The sequence below is a fragment of the Pholcus phalangioides genome, unplaced genomic scaffold (assembly GCF_987345545.1).
Source record: "Pholcus phalangioides strain wild (caught in Gottingen) unplaced genomic scaffold, Ppha-v1.0 ptg000022l_1, whole genome shotgun sequence".
In the NCBI taxonomy this organism is placed as follows: Eukaryota; Metazoa; Arthropoda; class Arachnida; order Araneae; family Pholcidae; genus Pholcus; species Pholcus phalangioides.
The window spans coordinates 4,585,847-4,603,883 of NW_028301615.1; the positions used below are offsets into that span (position 1 = coordinate 4,585,847).

The 18,037-nt window shown below is 37.9% G+C and overlaps 1 protein-coding gene across 2 annotated transcripts in view; it reads left to right on the top strand.

Annotated features, from left to right (window-relative positions):
* The window catches only part of l(2)10685 (5-methylcytosine rRNA methyltransferase l(2)10685), an 86,087-nt gene that overhangs the window by 44,952 nt on the left and 23,098 nt on the right, over positions 1-18,037 (top strand). Inside the window, exons 3-4 of one of the 2 annotated variants that reach the window (XM_089249347.1) lie at positions 2,716-2,847; positions 16,654-16,808. In XM_089249347.1, the coding sequence (XP_089105473.1) occupies positions 2,716-2,847; positions 16,654-16,808 (287 nt within the window). The remainder of the gene's footprint in view (positions 1-2,715; positions 2,848-16,653; positions 16,809-18,037) is intronic. The other variant, XM_089249348.1, reaches the window with a different exon arrangement.

An 18,037-nucleotide genomic window follows, 5' to 3' on the forward strand; every position in this document is an offset into this window, starting at 1 on the left:
TATTTTAATCATGGTGCAACATAAATAAGACACTGAAATACAACATTTCTTAATAAACATGTGAATTTATGTAATACAACCTCTCCGAAACACTGTTATGACTATAATCAGATATAACGTCAAAATTCTATGGGAGGGATGGTGGTGTTAAATCAGGGTTCTACTGTATTTGTTCCACTAGGGTTGTTGATACAAATGAAATCAGTGAAAATGATGATTGTTAAAATTTATGTCATTAAATCACGCATGGAAATATTTTATTTTACATGAAAATAATAATAGAAACTTTTGCTCAAAGTTTAATACAAATAATTAAAATTACCTTTGTTTGCTCTGGTAGAATTGTTTGGTAACCTTGAAAACCTTCACATAACTTTGTAGCTACCTACAGCCAAGTTCCTGGGAAATAAAATTTTTCAAGAGTTAGAAAAGTCTCACAAATGTATATACAATATATATAAATACAGTCAAACCTCGTTAGTCCTCACCCGGTTAACACGTCATTCCTCTTACCGGATCACTTTTTGGAAGTCCCTATTATCTTCAGGCAGGAAATGGCACAGCTATGGCCTATTCCTTTTAATGAGCCACTCCGCATATCAAGTCATATTTTTGCTCTCCCAAGAGTGACTCATTAACGAGGTTTGACTGTATATATATATATATATCAGCTGTTTACTAACATTGTTAAAAAAACAATGCTTGTTAAAAGTTTCAGTTCCATAACATCTCAATGTTATATTTTAAAGTTCTTAAATATTCGACATGGAAATTTTTTTTCTGTGTTTACCCATACACAAAATCAAAAACAATTTTTGGCAAAAAATTAAATTTGAACACACACAGCAAGGCCATAACCCAAATACTGAAGTAGTAATATGTTTCGAACACTAATCTGCTTCCTCTCATTATAATGTATATATCTCAATAAAAACTGTGCCTGAAATTCCAACTTTGTTTTTTAGTCCCATTATACTAATTTCATTTTTTATATCAACAAAACAATATAATGATTCCTTATTAAATATTCCTCATCTCATAGCGAGTTACAGAGTGCAATTTTTCAAGAAGTGGCACATGATTTTTTTTTCTAAAAATTTAACTTCCACTAAGTATTACAATATTGAACAGTTCAAAATATCAAATCTATATTTTAATCCTTTAGTGCATGAGTTTTACAAAAATTAATATTTAACATTACTGCCAATTTTTTTTTACCATGCTTTATTTAAATTTCACCATTACTCATCACAAAAAAATAATTAAAATTTTTATCATTTAGGTGCTATAATTTATTATCAATGAATTGTAGCTTATTAGTTACTTTGTGCATTGAAGGGAGGTTGATCTGAAACACAAATTTTCAATTTCCTTATTTATAAGCGATTATTTATAGCATAGTCATCCAAGCACAATTTTTATTGTGCCAACAATATTCAAATTATTTATTTACACACATGCTCAATTTATTTAGACATAAAAACATAGAATGTAAAATTTCGATCTGATATTATGGCAATTGCAGATTTATGTTTCATTTGCCATGTAAATATTTTCAATACAATCCAAAATATACATGGGCTATTTGATATTTTTCAGCATTACCAAGTGGGATCCACTGCCCTATTGATTGCGTGACATTATGTCCATTTATATTTTTAAATAACGCCTTTACCGAGCCAAAAAATATTAAGACTATTTCTAAACACTTTTCTCATATAGTTCGATAGCAATAAAATAATTCTTACCTCAGTAATGAACATGCTAGCACTTCGTCGTGGCTTCGATCGCCGATGTCAACATACACGTATACCATAGGTTTTGGAGGATATAACGATGAATCACTTCAACTTTGATGACACCGAAAATATAATCTAAGTTTTATCTGTCATTATTATCATAAAAAATTGTTTAATTCGAAAAAAAACAGCATATTTCATTGCTAAATATCACAGCGAGAGCTCGCGGCCAGGGGCGAAATTTCCTCTTTTCCAAAATGGCCGCCGTGAGCTACTTTTCTTGCTGCTTTACGGCTGGTGCTAGGCAGTCCTTAGTCCTTAGCAGCGGTCTTAAGTAACTACTAAAAAAAGTCTTTAGCTTAGAGATAGTATCGAAAAGTCGAACTACTGGCCAGCTAAGGACAAATCGGTGCTTAACTACTTTTTTTCGGCTAAGGACCGCAGAGATAGAGCATATGTATGAATGCTGGGAGTGAACTAAGGAAGGAAAATGTCTGTCCTCTGTAGTTCAATGGTTAGAACACTCTCCCAGACAGTAAGATTGGTGGTTCGATTCCCCACAGAGGAATGTGAATTTTCTTTCCGAACTACTTCTCAATCTCCTCTTGGTTATCCAGGCTTTCGTACTTCGTATGAACAGTGGAGAGTGACATTGTTTCTCTTTACAAAAGTTTGTGGTTTGCACTATTCGCAGTGACCCTGCCTCCCCCATCCTGGAATGTAACCCTGCAAATACCAGGGGACGACTATATTCTATACTAAGTGGATATTGCCTCTTGGATAATACTCTTGAAATATTGAATATTAGAGGAGAAATAGTAGTAGAGCCTCTGTAAATCTATTACAATCATAATTCTGGAAGTACCTGTGTATTAATTGTATTATTTCTTGCTGATAGTTGTTTGTTAATTGTTTCTTGTTCATAGTTGAATATAATTTGTTCATGTATATATATAATTTTTGCATATACTACTAGATTACTACTTGATGGATGGTGCTTCCATTCTTCCGGTCCTAGCACTCAGTATTCAAAAAGGGGATACTGTTGGAGATTTCTGTGCATCTCCAGGTGGAAAAGCATTGGCAGTAATATTTGGGATGAAATTTGGTAGGTGTGCAGGGAAAAAAATAAAGTTTCATTTGTTACTGACGCAGTTTAGTATACATCATGATACACAATATAATTTTAACTATACAACCTAATTGAATCCCCCATAGCAGGATACAGTGAAACCTTGATACTGTATAGCAGCATCCCGCAGACCAAGAAAAAATTAGTTTGTAGAAGGATTATCATGAGCCTATATCGAGAGGCAACATTATCATCACATGTCATCAAATTTATGCTGCTGTTGCTAACATCTTTTCTAAATCAGCATTGTTAGTACCACCTCAAAATTAGATTGAGTATTTATTTGCCACAAAAAATTTTAATTGATCAGTTGATAAACAAAATTCAGTTACGTGTGTATTGCCTGTGTAAAGAGTTTTATCGCAATTCACTTTGGTGTATCACATAAAAAGTAGCAATATCAAAAATTTTATCAACACTTTCTGTGATCAGGTGGTACCAAAATACAGATATTATTAGAGGTCCTCTGACGAACTAAAATATGTGACGAGTTTTAAAATATATCAAAAGATATTTCCAGCAAAATTTTTTTTTAAAAATCGTCGTAGCAGTTTTAAAAAATTGCCTAAAAATTAACATTATATAGAGGGATCTATTATATATATATATATATATATATATACTAGCTATAATGACCAGCACTGTCCTGGTTTATCCAAAAATGAGGCTTTTCGGATCATGTGATATCTCCCCTCTTTCTTTGAGGACACACAAACCGTATCTATGGTTAGCCTTCCTGCACGACTCATGAAAGAAACAAATCTAGATTTAAAAAAACGTAGAAGTGAATATACAGGGATTCAGAATCTTAACTTATTATTATATTATTCAGCTTTTAATCTGTTTTGATTGATTAATGTATAGATAGAAAGAGGGAAATCTTGAGTTTCATGCAGTTGCGACAGGTAGTGCTAACGCTCTTCCTTAGGTCGCTACTTCAGTGTTTGTCAAGATTGGCTTTTCCCACAGTTAGAAACTGATTCTGATGACTTCATTTTCCAGCAGGACTGGGCACCACCACACTCTAGCTTGGATGTTCGAGAATTTTTGAACAATTACATTCCTAAACGATGAATCGGTCGTACAGGACCTGACGATTCAGTTAAACATCACTGGACTCGGTGATGATCGCCAGATCTCAGTGTGTGATTTATTCTTGTGGGGGTTTGTAAAAGACTACGTTTATGTGCCTCTCCTTCAGCTACATTAGCCTAACTGAAGATACATATAACAGAAGCAGTGGATGCAAACATGCTTGCAAAAGTTTAGGAGACAAATTTGACTACCTTATAGACCAGCCTTGCATCCGAAGGTGGATGTATTGAGCACGTTTAATTTGGTTTGTAAAAAACCTTAAGATTAGCTATGTAATATAAAATTAATCTTAAATGTCTATGTTTAATATTTTTCGTAATATACGCATTTCAAATCAGGTGATTCCTTTTGAAACACCCTGTACTTCCCCTTTTTTCAGGGGGCGTGCTGGGTATTTTGATTCCCCCTCCCCCCTGAACTTCATGTTATCCATCTGTCTGTTTTTGCTTCTAAAAATGCTCAATTAAAGCTGTGTGTGTGGAATTTCTTTGATGTACGTTACGGGCCCATAATTAATTTTAACACATCCTAAACTATATGAATTTATGCATTTGAATATTAAAAAACAAGTAGAAGAAATTAATTTTCATGCTTGAGAAGATGTGAATAAATGGTTGAAATCAACATTATTGCATGGATATCTAACTCAAAAGTAGGTCTGGCTAATTACTTCATATTTCATTTTCTGGGCTTCGTATCTCTAAGCGAACTCATTATTTTAAAAATTTACATTTCTACAGTAGAATCAGCAATTTTAACACTGATTTCTATGGGGATCATCTTTTGCCTGACCCTCAAAGTGATGCTGATTTCTATTCAAAAAGCTCTCATTACTGGGAGGACTGAAAGTGTGGCAAACCATTATAAAGGCATAAGCTATTACACATATACTGGGATCATTGAAGTGTGATAAACCATTTTGTAAAGCCATATGCACGTCTGAAACTCAATGATGAATCACAGTAACTAAAATAAACATTCCAACAGTGATTGCTAAGGCCCAGAAACCATTGTTGCCTGACAGTTTTTGCCCATTTAGGACATTTGCCCTACTCTGATGAACTTTTAAAGTAGCCTATTGTTCAAGTCGGGTCCAATTTGGTATATATGCGAAATTTCGCGACTATCGATCTAAAATTGTAGATTTGTATAGAAAACACATATATACACATAGAGAAAATCAATTTTATGCATATAGATTCTTTATATATTTAAAGGATATCATTTTATCCAGAGGAATTTAACATTAGACTATAAGCCATTCCAAACTAGATTTGAAAAAATATTGTAGAGTAGGGAATGACAAACTGGGTTAATATTTAGACACCAGCAAAATTTCATAGGCACCAAACATTTTCACCCAGGGGTCATGTGTGACTTGCATTACATCCAGGGTTGGCAGGTTTTTGATGCATGACAGTTTTACGTCAAACACCTCTGTTAAAAACCTTAAATATTGCTTTTCAATACAAAAATTCCCTTTGAAACTACACACATTGATTGCATGTAATGTTTAAAGTCACTGTTATACAAATAATAAATACTTAATATGATTGTAAAATAATTTCTGCTCTCTACCAAATTATTTTGGACAATATATGTGTATTTTTTCATGTAAAATATACAATTTCAATAGAGCATATCATAAAAGTTGAAGGAAAAACTATAGAACTATTTGATAGTTTATGTACTATGTTTTACTTCAATTCAACATGATTCTCAACCCTCCAAAATTTTTAAAACTGCTTAGATATGTGTATTGATATAAACTATCTGCTGTACTATTCTTATAACAGAAATGTATTTGATAAGTTCTTTTATGCCATGCATGTAATGTTGATTTTTGTTATTAAATCTTCTAGAGATAATCACTGATACTTAAAATGATACCCTTATTGCGCATATAACATTGTAATAGAAATACTAAATTGTAGGACTAAAATGTCCTTTAATTTAGAATTACTGATTGCATATGATACTTAAGAAAAAAACGTACTTATTCTAAGTGCAAAAGTAAGATTGGCAATAAGTTTGACTTTTAGTACTGAGTAAGTTTCTGATCGTAAAAATCTAAAGTTATGATCTCCTATCACACATATTTTGAACAAACAACTCTATTTCGCTTAGTAAATTGAACACAGATAATCAGTAGTTTAGACAAAATGGACCATGAATTTATATATGTTTCAGACTGTCAAAAAATTCAAAATTGAAAATAATTAATATCTTGTTTTAATAATTGTTATAAAATTAGTGTTTTAAATAAAACGTAATATACAAAAAGTAAGTTTCTCATATTATCAACCTATTGTGTTCAAAATATTATCCAAAAGCATTTCTTCAGGTTTTTGACGGTTTAAACCAGTTTTTGATACTTGTCATGTTGAGTCCCCAGCAGACCCCCCCCCCCCCCTTCTGCAATTATCCAGGTTTCTTTATTTACATGTGTAGTACATTCAGCATTTTGAATCGAGTCTTGGCTACTTGCTGTGTGCGACAATTGCCCCAGCAGGGTGCGGCTTACATATTTGTTTTCTTCCTATCGCACAAAAATCTCTCTTCTCCTCTATACAGAAGTCCTCAAAGTCCAAAAAGTCCTCTATACAGAAAATTTACCCTTCAGGGCACATATATTGTGACATCTCTGTCGATTGTCCTTATGGAGTAAGAGAGTCTAATGTGACCAGCCCACGTTCTGTTCAAATCTGTTGTTGATTGCTGTCTTAGATGATGCAATATGACATTTTGCTATGCTGTACAATACACAATATACAATGCGATATTATACATTACATGAGGAGATACTATATTAGATATTTTCATTAGGTATTTCAGTATTATGTGTGCAATACAAAATACATGGTTCGGTATTATACATTCATGATGCGATGACTACTAGTGTGAGACTCCAATGTATGATGTGGAACAATATGGTATATGAAGCAAAGCATAAAGCAGAACAAAAGATGCAGTGCGGGCCTGCTGGGCCATACTAAATATGATGCATAACATTATGCTGAATTTCATAATACTTGATACGGAACTGTGAAATATATGATGCTATTCTATTCAAAATCCCACAAATTGAAATTGTATGCTACATATTGTAATACTGAGCTATACTTGTAATATTATTAAATACTTGCTGCGATATGACATGATATTATATTGTGCAATCCACTCCACTGTGCCACATTGGCAAATAACTTTGTACGTTGCACGATATGGTACTATGTGTACTATATATACACTGAAGAGCCAAAAAAAACTGATTCACCTGCCTAATATCAAGTAAGGTCGCCCGCAGAAGTGCCGCAACACGACGTGGCATGGACTCGACTAATGTCTGAAGTAGTGCTGGAGATAATTGACACCATGAATCCTGCAGGGCTGTCCATAAATCCGTAGGAGTAAGAGGGGGTGGAGATCTCTTCTGAACAGCACGTTGCAAGGCATCCCAGATATGTTCAATAATGTTCATGTCTGGGGATTTAGGTGGCCAGCGGAAGTGTCTAAAGTCAGAAGAGTGTTCTTGTAGCCACTTTGTAGCAATTCTGGACGTGTGGGGTATTGTATTGTCCTGCTGAAATTGTCCAAGTCCGTCGGAATGCACAATGGACATGAATGGGTGCAGGTGATCAGACAGGATGCTTACGTATGTATCAGGGGTCCCATATCATGCCAACTGCACACGCCCCATACCATGACAGAGCCTCCACCAGCTTGAACAATTCCCTGTTGACATGTAGGGTCCATGGATTCATGAGGTTGTCTCCATACCCGTACACGTCCATCAGCTCGAAGCAATTGGAACCGAGACTCGTCAGACCAGGCAACGTGTTTCCAGTCCTCAACAGTCCAATGTCGGTGTTGTCGCAAGGCATAAAGCTTTGTGTTGTGCAGTCATCAAGGGTACACAAGTGGGCCTTCGGCTCCGAAAGCCCATATCTATGATGTTTCGCTGAATGGTTCGCACGCTGACACTTGTTGATGGCCCAGCATTGAAATCTGCGGCAATTTGCGGAAGGGTTGCACGTCTGTCACATTTAATGATTCTCGTCAGTTGTCTTTGGTCCCGTTCTTGCATGATCTTTTCCCAGCCGCAGCGATGTCATAGATTTAATTTTTTACCGGATTCCCAATATTCACGCTACACTCGTGAAATGGTCGTACTTGAAAATCCAAATTTCATTGCTACATCGGAGGTGCTATGTCCCATCTCTCGTGCGCCGACTATAACACCACGTTCAAACTCACTTAAATCTCGATAACCTGCCATTGTGGCAGCAGTAACCGATCTAACAACTATGCCAGACACTTGTTGTGTTATATAGGCGTTGCCGACAGCAGTGCCGTACTCTGATTGGTTCCATATCTCTTTATTTGCATACGTATGCCTGTACCAGTGTTTTTGGCTCTTCAGTTTATGATGCACAATACAAAATATGTCTGAATTTTGTACATACATTTGTGTTGAATGATGCAGGACTACATAATATATGATACAATTCTATTCAAACTTATGCAATGAAAAGTTGTATGGCAGATGTTTTAATACTGGTCTATACCTATTACTATAGTATTTGATTCTTGATGCAGTATGGCAGGATGCAATGCTTTACAGTACACACTGTTGCGCTATACATTACTTGATACAATATTATTTGTGCAATAGAAGATGCGATACAAAATACATGAATCAATTTCGTACATACATGGTACAGAACTACACTGGTGAAATAAATTAAGAGAATTTTCATATTTTATCGAATTTCATGAACTGAATAGAACTGAACTGAATGTAAAACCACTGCTTCTAGACAAAAATGAAAATCTTGTATGTCAAATATGTAAGCATACACGTGTGTGTAGGTGGGGCCAGTAGAGAAACAGGCTTTATAAGCGCGCGTAAGTTAAGACACATTTCGTTCGCTAGCACACCTCGGCGAATTTCTTGGTGTTATTTTGCAGCAATCGGTTAATTTCAAATTGTAACAGTAAAAATGAGTAACCACCAACGTTTAGATGATGGAATGAGGTGGTGAATTGTGGGGAGGCTAGAAGCAGGCCAATCTTAAGTCCAGATTTGTAGAGAGTTCAATTTAACGCCCAGCGTCATGTGTAACTTATGGAAACAGTTCCAAGATACCTGATCCATGGAGAGAAAGCCTGGGCAAGGTCGTTCAAGAGCCACGACAGCCAGAGAAGATCGCCGTTTGTCGATTATAGCGAGGCGTAACATGAGTGCTACAGCTTCTCAGGTCTCTCGTGACTTGTATGCAGCCACACGAACCTGTGTATCAAGGGTGACTGTTTCCAAAAGACTTCATGAGAGAGGGTTGTTTGCAAGAAGACCTGCCGTTTGCATCCCGCTCACTTCAGGGGTGCAGTTGGCCCTGAGTTCATTTTAATGGATGATAACATGAGGCCACATAGAGTTCTTCTGCTCGACGATTTTCTAGAGAGTGAGGATATTTGCCGGATGGATTGGCCAGCCAGATCTCCAGACCTCAACCCTATAGAGCATATCTGGGACGCTCTGGGGAGGGCAATTGCAACTCGCAACCCCCCTCTGGGAACCATCCAGGGAATTTAAAACAGCGTTGCTGAAAGAGTGGGACCAATTGCCACAGGAAATTTCAAACTGCCTTATTTCAAGTATGAAATCACGCTGCGAGACCTGTATATCTGTAAGAGGGGACCATACCCCCTATTAACCCATCTATTAACCCATTTTTTTGTTTATTCTGCATCCGCTGTTTCATACCTTCCGACTCCAACGAGTGTTAGGCACGATCATGTGTGTGTATTTTACAATTATTGAATAGTTATTTGTTTTGTATTGTACCAATGTATGTACATATCAAATTTCATTAAAATCGGTACAGTAGTTCTAGAGATAATCGACCAAGTCTGCAAATTCTATTAATTTCTTACACCAGTGTATACCATACATGTGGAATTTCACAAATCAAAATGTGGTACCATATAATACAATGTGGGTTCCGTACAATAATTGATGCAAGTCTATTCAGTGCACAGCGCTCTACACAGTGCAACGATATTTATGATCACTATTATAAATTGTATACGCACAGTTTGACGCACAGCATAGTTAAAACATACAAGATATACAGAAGACTGGATGTTGTGAAGATATTTATTATTTGAGATGTTAATTTTTTAAGGAAGGAAAAAACTCATCTCTGCCTCTACCGGGAGTCGAACCCGGGTCCCTCAATTGCCGGACGAGTGCTCTGACCACTAAGCTACAGAGGAGATAGAGATTTTCCTTCGCTAGAGCGTATATATGCCGAACGGAACCGTGCAATGGACGGTGAAACCGATCAGCTAATAGCTCATGGACGACGAGCAACCAGAGGGCTGTATATATGACGTGAATGTCGCTCTCCACTTGTTAATACAAGATATACAGAAGACTGGATGTTATGAAGATATTTATTATTTGAGATGTTAATTTTTTAAGGAAGGAAAAAACTCATCTCTGCTCTACCGGGAGTCGAACCCGGGTCCCTCGATTGCCGGACGAGTGCTCTGACCACTAAGCTACAGAGGAGATAGAGATTTTCCTTCGCTAGAACATATATATGCCGAACGGAACCGTGCAATGGACGGTGAAACCGATCAGCTAATAGCTCATGGACGACGAGCAACCAGAGGGCTGTATATATGACGTGAATGTTGCTCTCCACTTGTTAATACAAGATATACAGAAGACTGGATGTTATGAAGATATTTATTATTTGAGATGTTAATTTTTTAAGGAAGGAAAAAACTCATCTCTGCTCTACCGGGAGTCGAACCCGGGTCCCTCGATTGCCGGACGAGTGCTCTGACCACTAAGCTACAGAGGAGATAGAGATTTTCCTTTGCTAGAGCGTATATATGCCGAACGGAACCGTGCAATGGACGGTGAAACCGATCAGCTAATAGCTCATGGACGACGAGCCACCAGAGGGCTATATATATGACATGAATGTCGCTCTCCACTTGTTAATACAAGATATACAGAAGACTGCGTGTTGTGAAGATATTTATTATTTGAGGTGTTCATTTTTTTTAAGGAAGGAAAAAACTCATCTTTGCCTCTACCGGGAGTCGAACCCGGGTCCCTTCCTTAAAAAATTAACATCTCAAATAATAAATATCTTCACAACATCCAGTCTTCTGTATATCTTGTATTAACAAGTGGAGAGCGACATTCATGTCATAGTTAAAACATACTCTCAATGAGGAAATTAAATATATACATACACACACACACATATATATATATTCAGAAAAGACTATTTTGTTGTGTCTCTGCTCTTGATCAGGTAAGATTCGCCACTTCTCGCCTTCAGCTGTAGTAGGGTCAGGTCTCTGGATCTGACAAGTCTTCGTCTTGTTGGACACTGGCAGGCCTCTTTAAATATAAACTCTTCCTGATTTTTTTCCAGTGGAGTGAGGAGCTGTCCTATTCTATTAGTGCAGCTTTTTGTTTATAGTAGCTGTGCAATAGGCAGAGATGGACTTTCATTCATATATACACATATACATTAGATTAGTCGACTTCACCTTTGATGCTGTGGGAGTCCCGCCCATGAGCTGTGCCCTCCAAAGCTGTATGTTTTCATCAGGTAGCGTTCAGAAGTGGAGTGATTTTGTGTGCAGCGTGTGTGTGTGTGTGTCTGCCTGTCCGTCACACAATGAAGGCTGCACCAGTTTTCTCCTCCATCTTAGACCTGTTAGTGGACATATTAATGGATTCCAGGGACTTGTCACACCTGAATGAAATCTGGTTCTCCTTGATTTCATTGGCTGGGTGGGTGGACTGACCATCCTGTCTGTCTCTGCTGGATCTGTACGTGTTGGAAGTTGTCCACATTCTGTTTCATTCTTGTCAGCAGGCCCACCTTTGCTTTGTATTTGACCCATAGACTCAAAGGGGGAAGACCTAAGATCACCTGGAGGGTGTTTGGAATCGTACAGTAGGCCTTAGTTATAGAGGAGGAAATCCCTTTGAGCTGAGTCAAATTTTGCCTGTATCCTTGGTGAGTCTCACTCCCCAGACCGGCACTGTGTAAGCAAGTATTCTCTGAATTACAGTCACGTATAGGGTCCGATGCATACTACTGTTGATATCCCAATTGGTGCCAGCACAGGAGAGAAGTTTTGGACAGTATCGTGTTGGCTTTGTGTCTGCCTGTTTGCTGACATGCTTCTTGAATGTGAGAACTGGGTCAATGTGGACCCCAAGGTATTTTAGGAGCTTTACCGTTTGATATTAGAGCCATTCAATTTGAGAGCTAAACTCGGCTTTTTGTGGGTATGCCACAAATATTTGGACTTGTCAGTTGCCAGTTTTAGCCCTTTGCCGGTCAGCCAGCTGTCAACTCTCCGGAGTTTCAGTGGCAGTGTGGTTAACTGTATTCTTGATCATAGGGCCTGAGACAGTGATAGTGATATCGTCCTCAAAGGCCTGGACCCTGGTATTTTCTGGCCATGTCAGCTTTACTAAACTGTCAAGCACCACATTGTGAGTCTGGAGCAGGACCCTTGCGGACAGCCTTTTGTCATTTCGTGTCCTTGTCAGAAACTTTCCTGACACGGGTACAACAGAAACAGTGACAACCACAGAAAAAGATTGTTACCGCAGGGAGTCCTACATCGAAATCAAAGGAGTTAGAACACCATTGTCTCGGTGAGTATAAAAATAAAGGCTGCCATTCAGAATTCAATAAATTGTGAGTCCCAGTCTAATTAGTCCTCATGTGCAGGAAAATAGTTGTGCGACAATGATCAAATGATTAATTTGATACACTTTGCCATGACGCCTTGGAAATATCTCCCCACTTCCCTGGTGGCTTCATGAATAGAAAAAATTTCTAAAACTTCAGTGATATAAAAATTGGCATCACAAGCTGAAGAACCGGAGTCATTTGAGCCACTCCTTCAACACCCAAAATTTGATTCATTTGAGGATATTACTTGCTACTGATCACAAATTCTCAACATTGTTGTTATTCTTTCAATCACAATACATCTCGGTATACGAAGTAACATGACAAATGCTTGCATATACTAAAGACACACATTTTCTGCAGCATTTATCATTCATTGCTTAAAAAAGAAACCTTCGCTAAAAAGCTTGGAATTTCTCACAAATATGTGGCTGATTTCATATAATGTAGCAGCTCTCACTGCCAATTCATTTGGAGTAATTTTTATCTATATATATAAAATTGATTTTCTGTGTGTGTATGTTCTCTATACAAATCTACAATTTTAGATCAATCGTCACCAAATTTTGCATATATACCAAATGGGGCCCGACTTGAATGATAGGCTACTTTAAAATTTCGTCAGAGCAGGGCAAGTGCCCCAAATGGGCAAAAAAACTGTTGGGCAACAATGGTTTTTGGGCCTCAACAATCCTTTTTGGAACGTTTACTTTGGTTACCGTGGTTCCCTAGCGATGCATTTCAGACGTGTATATGCCTTTATAATGGTTTGCCACTTTTTCAATCCTCCCAGTAATGAGACTTTTTGAATAGATGCCATAATCATTATCAGCATCACTTTGATGGTCAGGCAAAGGATGATCCCCATAGAAATCAGTGTTAAAATTGTCGATTTTACTGTAGAAATGCGGAAATTTGGTGGGGTTTTTCCGCCACATCAATAAGTTTAAAAATTTTATTGAATTCTAGATTTTCGAAATATTGAGTTCGCTTAGAGATATACGAAGCCCAGGAGATTAAATAGGAAGTAATTAACCCAGGACCTACTTTTGCGTTGGATATCCATGCAATGACATTGATTTCAACTTTTTACTTACATCTTCTCGAAAAACGAAAATTAATGTCTCCCCGTATTATCTGTTAATATTCAACTGCATAAATTCATATAGTTTAGGATGTTTTAAAATTAATTATGGGCCCCAAAAGTACATCGAAGAAATTCTACAACTTTAAGCATTTTTGGAAGCTGAAACAGGCAGAAATAGATAACTTGAAGTTCAGGGGGAGGGAATCGAAATACCTAGCACCCATAAAAAAAAGGGGGTGGGGGGGGGGACTATTCATTTCCACGTTTCTTTAAATGTAGATTTGTTTATTTCATGAGTCGCGCAGGAAGTCACCATATTGATTAAATTTAGACACAGTTTGCATGTCCCTCAAAGAAAGAGGGAGATATCACATGATCCAAACAGCCTCATTGAAGAAAACCCAGGCAGAGCCGGGTATTATAGCTAGTTTGAAATAAAAAAGCATTAAGAATTTATCTGTGTACATTACATTTTTTTAATAAAATAAAGACACTATTTTTCTGGTCTTGTCCCAGGCCACAAATTATTCCTTTGGGGGCCGCATGCGGCCCACGAGTTTGACACCCATTTCAAATTATCTAGATGAAGTAAGTTATTTTGGAAACCTGGTGGTGTGTGCCGCAACGTGTATACAAAAATATTGTCAGTATGAAATTATTAAGGTTTTGTTAATGTATTTCAACCAAAAAAAAGGCCAAAATCTCTTGAAAATAATTTATAAAAGAACTTCCAGGGTAATGTTTATTCAATCAATTATTTTTGTTAATTTATTTTAATTTAATGATTCATTATTAATTAACGATTTATTCTAATCAATGGAATTATGCCTCAGAAAAAATTTATCCAAAATAGTGTAATCCCTCCATCTTTCTTGGAGACCCCTTTTCTTGCTAGTGGAGTGTCTGACTTAATTTCAGAAAATTTTGTGTTTCCGAGTTATCAAACATAAAAAAAAAAAAGGCACCAATCTCCAGACGTGGCGCCTGGGATTGGTCCTGCACCTATTGCACACTGCTCAAAACATTTAGGGGAGCAAGCAAAAAAGTGAAGAAAACCATGCGAGACAGTCACATATTGGCATACAATGGATAGTACACGCGTATCAATGCGCAATACAGAAAAAAGACGTAAAAAAAATTTGGAGTTAAGCTTTAATTCTTTGAAAATATGGAAAAAAGATGATTTAGGGCAACAATTTGGTTACATGTAAACTATAAAAAAAAAAGTACTGTTTAGACATGATGCATGAGTTTTAATAGGGCGTGTGGTCTCCTCGAACAGCTAAGACTGCTGCACACCTGTTTGCCATGGATGCGATGAGGTTATCGATCAGACTTTGGAGAATACTGTTCCACTCCTCAAGAAGTGCAATCTGCAAGTCTCGGACAGTAACAGGCGGCCTTGGTCGCGCAGCAATGCGTCGTCCGAGCATGACATGCTCGATTGGATTCAGGTCAGGAGAGCACGCTGGCCATTCCATACGCTGTATTGTTTCAGCTTCAAGCATGTTCTCCACCAGACGAGCTCTATGCGGTCGGGCATTATCATCCTGGGAAAACAAAGGAATCTCCAATGGCTCCAGCGTAAGGGATGACATGAGGTCGCAGTATCTCATCTGCATACCTTCGGGCCGTCAAAGTGCCATTCCGAATGATATGCAGGTCCGTACGTCCGCCTATGCTGATTCCACCCCATACCATCCAACCAGCTCGTCTGTATTGTGACCTTTCACGAACGAATGCGGGGTTATTTCGAGTGCCCCTGTCCCTCCATACCAGAACACGTCGGGTGTCACACTCCAGACTGAATCGGGATTCGTCTGTAAACAGCACTTGGCTCCAATCATGTTGCTCCCATTCTCGATGTTCAGCAGCCCATCTTCTTCGGGCCACGCGGTGGAATGGGGTCAACGGAATGCAGACCATTGGCCTACGTGCATAGAGCCCTCCCTCATGAAGCCGATTACGTACTATTTGGCTGGACACCCTTCGTCCTGTTGCCAAGAGCAACCGTCTTTGCAGCTGCGTAGCATTCTGTGTTCTGTTTCGACGGGCTGTTAACCGTATATACCGGTCATCAGTTGCTGTAGTGGTGCGTGGCCGACCTTGCCCTGGTCGACGTCTAACATTTCTTGTTTCTTGGAATCGATTCCACAGCCTTGCAACAACACTTCTGGCGACTCCAACAGCGTCTGGACACTACGTTGTGTTTGCCCGGATTCCAGTCTGCCTATAACACACCATGCCATGGATTCCGGTAAATCACATTGTTGAGACATCCTCAAGTCACCTTGTCTCAAAAAAAAAAAAATACTGCGCAATCGAATTTCACAGTTAAGGCAGTAAAGCAGACGTTTCTGCAACATCCCGATTTCTGCCCTTATCTCCTTTTTCTGGTTTTTGACGTCATGAACTTTGATTTGCATATGAAGTTTTCTTCTTCCGTTTCCTGCTAGGCTTTAAATTATGGATGATTCATTTTATGTTACTTATCGGTATACATCTTTTCATAATTTTGTTAAAACCATGTGCTCCCCTAATTGTTTTGAGCAGTGTAGATGGATTTTATTGTTGTAGCAAGGTTTCGCTCTATAAACAAAAACTGATGTGCATTGCAAAAAAAAAACTGCTGCTACCACTTGACTTCTACTTGAGTCTTAACTGACTGATTTTTGTATCAATGCAGCAAATTCTGCCTCGAGTAAATGGACAAGGAGTCATGTCTAGTTTTGTGATGGATCCTCAATTTTAGGTTAACTCTGTGGCAACGGACTGGGGTTGTGTACATTCATCAATAAAGTAGATTAGTCATTACGGATCATGAAAATTATTCATTTTTTAAATTTCATCTGTTAGGAAAAATAGTTTGCAACGATGCAAGTCCATCTAGGGTGAAGAAGCTGAAGACCGTATTGAATTCTTATTTACCATATGCTCAGGAATGGAATAGAAAAATATTGGTTTCTAATGTTGATGTTTGTTCGTGGCATATGTTTGGAACATTTGATAAAGTAAGTCACATTTTATCGTCTGCGATCTGCATGAAAAAGGTTTTCTTAAACCCTCAGCATGCTGCTGCGTAGGGATGATTACAATTATTTTCTTTTAAGATGAAATTCGTTAAATGACATAGATGGAGTGCACACACATTTATATATTCTATTTATATTCTAGTTTTTTGTTTTGGGATTGTTTCTGTATTTTCTGACAGGTTTGCTTGTATTGGACAGGTGTATATTATTGAGTAGTGCAGACTTGCCAGCTCTCCAGATTTAGGCGGGAGACTTCGGATTTTTCATCCTTCCTCCTGATCTCTGGATTTGTTAAAATTTCTCCCGATTTTGGCAGAAAATTAGATTTTATGTGAGCTTTCACGTTGTTGTGACGTCAATGAATTCCATCGCTGTTAGGAAAAACACCCATAGAGGACAGCCGTGGTCATTTCCATCGAGCAGCCATAAAAAAGTCTTGGTGACCTCATTTAAGCAACTAGCAAAGTTGTGACTGTTTTACGTAGCGTATATCAGCAATCATTTATCAGGGGGTAGCCCTTGGCTGCTGGAAATTCCTGTATAATCGTTATTGTATTCCATTAACAGCCGTGCGGTACACAAGTTTTTTCGTCAGCAGCTTTGTATTTTGAAATTTTTAAATTGTTTCCTCTGATTAAATATGTCTTCAAAAAGAAAATATAAAACTTTAAGCTATAAAAAGCTAAATATAAAGCTTTTAAGACTTCATATACCCAAGATTATCCATCGCTGATAGCTACAGACCTCGCAGCGCTCCTATTTTTCCTACTTTTCCTATTTTTTAGAAATGTCCTCCTATTTTCCTCCCAGTCGTCCTATTTTATTCCAATTCTTTCCTACTATTCCTATTTTATCCCTTCCTCCTTTTGTTTACGGCCGATGTCTACGAAAATTCCGAGAAACCACAAAATGTCCCTCTTTCACGTGTTTTAGTCACATCACAACTGGCTACTGAAAAAAAAGAGGGGAATTTTTTTTTCAGTTCTATTGGAGCAGGGGACGACGACAAGTGTATCTTTTCGCCCCCACACCGTATAGTCAAAGTGCTAAAAACTGAAGTCCAGTGAGGAAAGAGAATCTGTTTGGGAGATCGGTTGTCATAAATAAGGTGGTGAAAAAGGGGGGGGGGTAGGGACAGGCTTTATCCACACACAAGAGGTTCCATGAGAGACTATAGGTTTCTCTCTCGGTATCTCGTAATGAGCGTT